This window comes from Larimichthys crocea, unplaced genomic scaffold (assembly GCF_000972845.2).
Source record: "Larimichthys crocea isolate SSNF unplaced genomic scaffold, L_crocea_2.0 scaffold6542, whole genome shotgun sequence".
Taxonomy (NCBI): Eukaryota; Metazoa; Chordata; class Actinopteri; family Sciaenidae; genus Larimichthys; species Larimichthys crocea.
Genome location: NW_020858606.1, coordinates 1 through 8,560, shown reverse-complemented (window position 1 = coordinate 8,560; position 8,560 = coordinate 1). Strand labels below are relative to the sequence as shown.

The following is an 8,560-nucleotide window of genomic DNA, read 5'->3' as shown; positions in this document are numbered from 1 at the left end:
GGGTAAACACTTAACAGAATAAATTTTCTGCCCGTACCAAACTGCCCTGGCACACACCATATTACAAGTAACAAGTAACAATCGCTTCAGCAGTTCTGATCGTAGATGAAACTTGTATTGTGTACAACGTCCGAAGACTAGGTGGGCCCACCCAACCAAGCCGCATCGAGAGCATATGGACAGGATTGGCCATACAAAAACTACGGAACATACGACGCGTCCAGTGGGATCGTGTCAGGGCAGCGATGCACAGAGTGGACAGCCTTGGGGTAGTGTCAAGGATGAGTCAGCTTGGCTGTGTTGTTAGACGCACATACTCTGTGCCTTGCCCCAAGTACCTCGTTCACATTGACACCAACCACAAACTGATCCGGTAAAGTATACCTTTGTGGTGCTTACATTCTTAGAATATGTAAGAGTTACAGGTCTAAACTGTTGTTTGTCTGTCTTCTCATCCATCAGATATAACATCATCATATTTGGAGGCATTGATGGCTTCTCACGCAAGGTAAGAGGAAAGGTAGTCAGCCAGGCCTAATGGTTAGGGAATTGGTCTTTGGATCAGAGGGTTGCAGGTTTGAATCCCACCTTGATCAATGGGAAGAAGGTATATCCCTACACCTTCATCCATGGCTGAAGTGCCCTTGAGCAAGGCACCTAACCCCACATTGGTCCAGTGATTGTAACCAATGCCCTTTAATAACTGTAAGTCGCCTTGGATAAAATCGTCAGTTAAGTGTAATGTAATGTAATACGCTAGATTTGACATTGTCAATCCCCATTGGGGATACTATTTTGCTACCATGTTATATACAGCAACAAGACAGTTCAATATGACAATAAGTATTGCTTTACAGACAACATAAAACAAATAGGTACCAGGCACTAGCTCTTGTCTTGCTGTAGTAGCCTGTTTCTAAGAAAGCCAGACAGGTCAATGCCAAGATACCTGGCAAACCCTAGTGCACTTCACAAATAAGGTAATTTTTTCTTCACTAATGATGTGGTCAAAATGTTACAGATAATGTACTTGAATGCGGCCGACAACAACAGATCCGACACCAACCTAGCCTTCTTCAGTGAGGCTGTTCAAGAATTTGGATATCCTCTCAGGTAAATTTGCAGTGTGGTGTGAAAAACAGTTTTTCAGGTTTGTTTACCTTACCATTGGAGTGTGGTCACCTTGCTATTCCAATGTTGTTGTGCAATTTTCTTGTAGAGTGCGAGCAGATCATGGAGGGGAAAATGTGGGTGTTGCCCGTTTGATGTTCACCATGCGCGGACCAGAGAGTGGATGCTTTATTGCAGGAAAAAGTGTTCATAACCAAAGGTATACTTGTCTTAGTTTATCAATATTTTAACTCTTTGAGAAATGTTATTGGGGAATATTCATGCACAGCAGCACTCATGAATAGCAGCACAAGCTGTCAGTTGTAGACTCTGTAGTAAGATAGACCATTTACTGAGTTTTTTTTTTCATTAAAAGAATATACAGTGAAAATTTGTAAATGTATATAGATACAAACTATACAGTGATATGCATTTTCTTTTGAGCAGAATTGAAAGACTTTGGCGTGATGTCTGGATGGGGGCAACCCAAGTGTTCTACCACATTTTTCGAATGCTGGAAGAAGAGGGCTACCTTGACCTGACTAACACCACCCACTTCTTCTGTCTGCATTACGTCTTCCTGCCTCGTCTACAGTTGACCTTGGACCTGTTTCGTGGAGGATGGGACAACCATCCCTTGAGGACAGAGCAGAACATGACACCAAACCAGCTATGGGAGCTTGGTCAAATTCAGCATCCCATTCCCGATCCAGAGGTAGGCCTAAGAAGAACCACCTTTTTTGGGAATGTAATGCATGTTCCTAAAGATTGCTGTTGGATTGCAAGAGATATATGTTTTGCACTACAAGTTTGAGCAGATGGTTATATTTTATGAATCATTAAAGGTGGAGTGGGAGATCTTGGAAAAAACGGTTCCAGCTATTCAACACAAGTGAGATTTTGAAAATATACACTCCCTCCCCTCCTCCCAAAGGCTACGCCTCCTGCTCTTCAGCCCACCCCTCGAAACCACGCCTTCACGATTCATGAATACATGAACTGGGAAGGGAGGGGTGGGTGGGTGTGCATAGATATTTGATGGACGTATTAGGCAGTCAATAAGTGTAAGGATGATCACTACACTGATTGGTCAGAGTTTTCCTCTGATTACACCCTCTAGACCGGACCAAAATGTTTCGGGTTTTTTGCAAACATTCTATTTTAGTGTGTGCAATGGGAATAAGAAAAGGTTTTCAGGCAATATTTTAAAAAATGCTCCAGAAAAAGATCTCCTACCCCACCTTTAATACAGAACACCAATTATTTTAATTGCTAATGATCATAATTGTAAACCCTAAGGTTAAAATGTATTATGGTTTCTTGTACTTTTCAAGGATTTGAACATTCCTGAAATTGATTGGGAGCAGAGTGGAGATGTGTCAGAGCTCCATCATGGCGTAAATGTTCCTCAGTTCGAGAGCCCACTCAGTCCAGAGCAACTCCGCCTATTGAAGGTGTAGCGGCCAAAGTGGTCTTTAAGGTAAATAAATGGAAATTGCTTTAAAATGCATAAATAGATAATAAATAATTTCATGAATTTGTTTTCATAGATAAGTTATTTCATGATTGAAATGATGAATATTTATAGGAAGGTTAAAAGAATAAGATTCTGTTTATAAGATAACTTGTTGTTTGGATTAAAAATGTGTACTGTCGCTTTAGGCTCACGAGCCGTCCGTAGCCTCTCGCGCTTTTCATGGCAGATCGCAAGGAACCGTGGGAAGCTAACAGTCTTCTTACCTGTTGCTCTTCAACTACCCGAGAGACTTTAAATCTTTTTATTTTCATTAGAGCGTTTTGTTGTTCATGTACGTTTTGTAACTGTATTAAGAAGAACACTAAACTTCCGTTTTCATTTCAAGACGTTGTGGGTGGATTTATTTCAATTACATGGACAAGACAGTGGAAACATAACTTTGAGTTGGATAAGTATCAGCGTAAGAAATGGCACTTTCCTCGCGGTCTCACCAAGACTAAACCTCTATATTAGTAAGAAGACTCGCTTGACATTGGACTACAAACATTGGAGAGGTTTTCCTGAAAGTGGAAAGTAGTTTCATCGAGTGATTTACCGAGAGACTTCTGGAAGCAGCATGATCACGTGCTGCGTTCGTGGCTGGTGAGTGGACAAGCGGCTCGTGGCTGCAACGTGACTGTCGCAAGTGGGAAAAAATTTTCGGCAAAAAAAAAAAAAAAACCGGACTGACTTTTCAAACAAACAATCATGGCCAAGCAGAGGAGATTGAACGGTAAGCCCTCCGGGGGAAAACCGTTGGTTAACATACACAACAAGTGTCACTGGAAAATAATCTGCAAACGAAAATCAGCTCCAGAAGAGCCACGCTAGGCAAATTGACTGAGAAAAGAAAAGAAATCCTTGCTTTAATGGATGATGATGCAAACGTGGGAATTATAACACAAGAGTTGTTAAACAAGTATGAAGAGCTGATAGAAGAATTCAGCAAAATAAATGCTGATGTGAAAGATCTGTACAGTCAGCTTGGATGTTTAGAAAACATGAAAGCAGATCAAAGTGATTGGTTTCAGCCAAGATATGATGAGCACAGTAACTTTGTGCAAGAAGTTAATACATGGATACAGGCTGCAATGCTTCGCATTGAAGAGTCTCAAAAAATGAACAATGAAGTACATCCTGAAGATAGCGCTTCAACTTCATCCAGAAGGAGTAGAAAAGCCAGGTCTGTCTCCTCTGCTACTGTGTTATCAGCAGCTCGTGTTGAACGCCTTAAACTTGAATTGGAGCAAGCTACTTTGTCAACTAAGTCAGCTACATTGAAACAAAAAAGAGCTCTGGAGGAGCAAGAGCTAAAGCTTAAGGAACAGGAGCTACTGCTTAAAGCTGCAAAAGAAGAATTGGAGTTACAAGCAGAGCGTGATGAATCAGATGCAAAATTAGCCGTGCTACTAAAATATGAAGAAGGCTCACATGTGTCACGAGGCTCTAGAGGCTCTAGAGGGGAGTCACTGATGGCTACTCAGAGACAACATGTCAGCTACAATAGGAGCGGTGGGGCTAGTAATGTATCTCAGAACAGCCGTAGTGGAATAGCTGCCAATGCAGCACCTGTTGCACAGCCAGCGCCTGCTGCACAACCAGCACCTCTTGCACGTCCAGTGCCTGTTACAAGACAAGTGCATGTCACTCCAAAGAGCACTTCTGCAAACACAGATAACCTAGTTTCCGTCATGCAACGCCAAAATGAAATAACTGAGAGCTTAATTAAGCAACAAAAGCTATCTACATTGCCATCACCAAACATCCCAATGTTTAAAGGAGATCCAATGGAATACCGTCTCTTCATGAGAGCTTTCGAGCATCGCATAGAGAGCAAAACTGATAACAGCAACGATCGGCTTTACTATTTGGAACAGCACACAAGCGGTCCCAATGACTTTAGTGCGCAGTTGTTTTTACATGGACCCAGATCAGGGCTATCCTGAAGCCAAGAAATTATTAAAGGAGCGCTTTGGTGACAAATATAAGACTTCGATGGCATACCTTGACAAGGCTCTAAATTGGCCTACTATAAAGTCAGATGACGCCAAAGCACTTGAAGCATATGCTCTGTTTCTGACCAACTGTAACAACGCAATGTCGGACTTAGAGTACTTGGACGAGATGGAGAATGCCGCGAACATGCGCACAGTCATCTCCAAGCTCCCATACAGGCTGAGGGAGAGATTCAGGAGTGTCGCCATTGACATTCAGAAGAAAGATCGGCGAACAAAGTTTGAAGACGTGGTGTCATTCGTTACTAAACAGGCTGAAATGGCAGCACACCCTGTGTTTGGTGAAATCTCAGGTCAGACCAAGCGACAACCTGAAAAGTCAGCTGTCAAGAAAAACATCACAGCGTTAGCCACTGAAGCTAAAGAGCAGAAAGCAGTGAAATATGTTGCTGGTGCTGACAAACAAGCTAAAGAGAAGAAACCAAACATAAACATGGCATTTGTGAAACCTTGTATCTTCTGTCAGGGTGATCATACAATGGAACAGTGCAGGAAACTTCAGAAAAAGTTGCACAAAGAAAAATTGGAATTCCTTAAAAGCAAGGGCCTCTGCTTCAGCTGTCTTACAGGAGGACACATGAGCAGTGCCTGTGAAGAAAAGAAGAGCTGTGAGTTGTGTTCAGCTAAACACCCTACGCTGTTACACATTAAGCAGAAACCTAAAGACTCACCGAAAGAAAACGCTTCACGGGAGGAACAAAAAGAGGAGTCTTCACAGGAAGAACAAACTGTGATCAGTGGATTCGTGGATGCTGGAGAAACTTGCTCTCAGACTGGGGCCGGGGGTACAGGAACTGTCCTCGCCATCGTTCCAGTGAGAGTGAAGGCTAAGAAAGGTGACAAGGTGCTGACTTGCTATGCGTTCCTGGATCCAGGCAGCAACGCCTCCTTTTGCACTAACAAGCTAGCCAACAACCTTAACTTGCCAGGAACAAATGTAAACATCCTACTTACCACTATGGGAGACCAAAAAGCCGTCTCATGCAAAGTGCTACCAGACCTAGAAGTCAGCAGTCTGGAGGGTGACGACTTTGTCGAACTCACTGGTGTGTTCACACAAAAGGCCATACCTGCTAGTCAGGAGAACATCCCAACCCAGGAAGACGTGGATAGGTGGCCACACTTACGAGGTGTACGAATTCCATCGATCAAGGCGGATATCGATCTTCTGATTGGGACTGATGTCGCAAAGGCTTTGGAGCCAGAAGAGGTTATCCGCAGTGTGAACCATGGTCCGTATGCAATTCGTACAGCCTTGGGGTGGACCGTGAACGGGCCGTTGCGTGGGAACATCAGAAGCTGGTCAAAGGACGGACACCCACAGATCCAAATGAATCGGATATCGGTGGCTCGACTTGAAGAATGGTGGATGCAACAATTTAAGTATGATTTCCAGAGAATGCTCGAGGAGAGCAGCTTGAGATGTCGAAGGAGGATCAACTGTTTATGGACAGAGTTACCACGTCAACAAAGCTGGTCAACGGTCACTACTCTATCGGCTGCCGTTAAGAACAAAGAGGTGAGAAGCCTAACAACAGAGCAATGACTGAGCAGCGGAGCGCCAACATGAAAAAGAAGCTTCAGAAAGGCCAGACATTCCGTGAGGAATACGTCAGCTTCATGAACCAAGTGATCAGCAAGGGATACGCTGTCAAAGTCCCAGACGAAGAACTAAACAGGAGTGATGGAAAGGTGTGGTTTATTCCGCATCATGCCGTCTACCACCCCAAGAAGCACAAACTTCGAGTGGTATTCGACTGTGGCGCTTCGTACCAGGGAAACCACTCAATGACAACTACTGCAAGGCCCTGACATGACCAGTAGCCTGGTTGGTGTCTTAACCCGATTTCGTCAGGAGCCAATCGCAGTCATGGCCGATGTGGAGTCCATGTTCCACCAGGTCAAGGTCCCCACCTGAAGACGCAACCTTCTCAGGTTTTTATGGTGGCCTGACGGAACATATCGAAGGACTGCATGAATAAACAAATGGAGGTACACTTGTTCGGAGCCACCTCCTCACCCAGCTGCGCAAGCTATGCGCTGAGAAGGTGTGCCGAGGACAACAGGAGTACTTTCGATGCAACAGCTGTGGACACAGTGTTGAACAATTTTTACGTGGACGATTGTCTAAAATCGGTCAACTCAGAACAGGAAGCCATCAAGCTATTCCATGACTTGACGGCCATCTGTCAAACAGGAGGCTTTAGACTCACAAAATGGACGACCAACAGTCGAAACGTGCTGTTGACCATTCCGCTTGAAGACAGAGCAACGGAATTCAAGGATCTTGATCTTGACCAGGACTCACTCGCCATCAAGAGAGCCTTGGGAGTACAGTGGTGCATCCGGTCAGATCAATTCAAGTTTCAAGTGAACATCGAGCAGAAGCCTCTCACAAGGAGAGGAATCCTGTCGACAATGAGCTCAGTCTACGATCCGCTTGGAATGTTGTCTCCAGTCATACTACCTGCCAGAAACATCCTGCAAGAATTGTGTAGACAAAGAACAGGCTGGGATGACACCGTGCCAGAACACCTCGCACAACAATGGACCAAGTGGACTGAAGAACTTCAACAGCTCACTGACTTCGGAGTGACTCGATGCTTCAAGCCACCTGACTTTGGCAAGGCTGTGCAAGCTCGATTGCATCACTTTTGTGACGCATGTGAAACAGGCTACGGTACTGTAACGTACTTAGTCCAGAAGAATAGCAGTAACCAAGTACACTGTTCATTCGTCTTGGGGAAGGCGAGGGTCGCCCCTCTGAAACCCACTACCATCCCGCGGTTGGAGCTGACGGCGGCTGCCTTAGCTGTGAAGGTGGATGTCATGCTGAAGAAAGAGCTTCAGTTGCCACTGGCAGACTCCAAGTTTTGGACGGACAGTACTACCGTACTCAAGTACTTGGCCAACGAGAACATCAGGTTCAGACATTCGTGGCAAACAGGATTGCCATAATCCTGCAAGCATCAAACGTGCACCAATGGAGCTACGTCAACACTCAGTTGAATCCCGCCGATTGCGCTTCAAGGGGTCAAAGGGTGAGCGCCTTCATGAAAAACGAGGTCTGGATTGCTGGTCCCAATTTCCTTAGCAAACCAGAAGGGGAGTGGCCAGTTAACTCTGAACACCAAGAAGAGCTCACAGCTGAGGATCCTGAGGTGAAGAAAGGCGTACTGGTTCATGCTACCACTGTAGAAAGCACTGATGCTATGCAGCAACTAATTCAATACTTCTCTTCATGGATACGGCTCAAGAAGGCTGTGCGCTGGTTCATACGACTCAAACAGATCTGGGGAACCGTCTAGGAGAGAAAAGAGTTGAAAGGATTGTGCAGTGACGAACAACAGTTGAACAAGGAAATGTTGAGCTATAAAAAGAGTCTCAAACATACTTACCTGACAGTGGATAACCTGCAGAAGGCGGAGATCGCTATCATCGGTCATTGCCAAAGCAATAGCTTCCAGGAGGAGATGTTTGATCTTCAGAGAAAGGACTCTGTCAAGAAGAGTAGTCGAATCCTCAGACTCAATCCACAACTTGAGGAGGGAATCCTTCGCGTTGGAGGGAGGCTTAGCCGAGCATCCATGCCAGCCGAAGCCAAGCATCCAATGATCATCCCCAAGAACCATCACGTGGCTGACTTGATTTTCCAGATGAACAGTGCCTAGGGCACAGTGGACGTAATCATGTCCTGTCTCACGTACGCCAAAGGTACTGGATCATCGGTGCTCCCTCGTCAATCCGAAGAATGCTGTCTCGGTGTACTACCTGTCGAAGACAACATGGTGCATCAGGTACACAAGTGATGGCGGACTTACCAAGAAACCGAGTTCTACCAAATGAACCACCCTTCACCAGAACGGGTGTGGATCTGTTCGGGCCATTCATTGTCAAGCGGGGAAGAGTATCTGTCAAA

General features: G+C 45.0%; 1 protein-coding gene across 1 annotated transcript; it reads left to right on the top strand.

The window, feature by feature from the left end:
* Positions 1 to 281: 281 nt before the first annotated feature.
* Positions 282 to 2,570, top strand: LOC113745330 (uncharacterized). The gene is made up of 6 exons (XM_027276858.1): positions 282 to 373; positions 463 to 508; positions 1,022 to 1,113; positions 1,220 to 1,330; positions 1,558 to 1,825; positions 2,445 to 2,570. The coding sequence occupies exons 1-6, from the start codon at positions 282 to 284 to the stop codon at positions 2,568 to 2,570; spliced, it is 735 nt and encodes a 244-aa protein (XP_027132659.1).
* The last annotated feature ends 5,990 nt before the right edge of the window (positions 2,571 to 8,560 follow it).

What these genes read in the sequence shown, in the direction of transcription:
- LOC113745330 (XM_027276858.1), top strand. Translation starts at nt 282, where the DNA reads ATGAGTCAGCTTGGCTGTGTTGTTAGACGCACATACTCTGTGCCTTGC. An exon ending in GAATTTGGATATCCTCTCAG is followed by an intron (nt 1,114 to 1,219) that starts GTAAATTTGCAG and finishes ATTTTCTTGTAG; the next exon opens with AGTGCGAGCAGATCATGGAG. An exon ending in ATCCCATTCCCGATCCAGAG is followed by an intron (nt 1,826 to 2,444) that starts GTAGGCCTAAGA and finishes GTACTTTTCAAG; the next exon opens with GATTTGAACATTCCTGAAAT.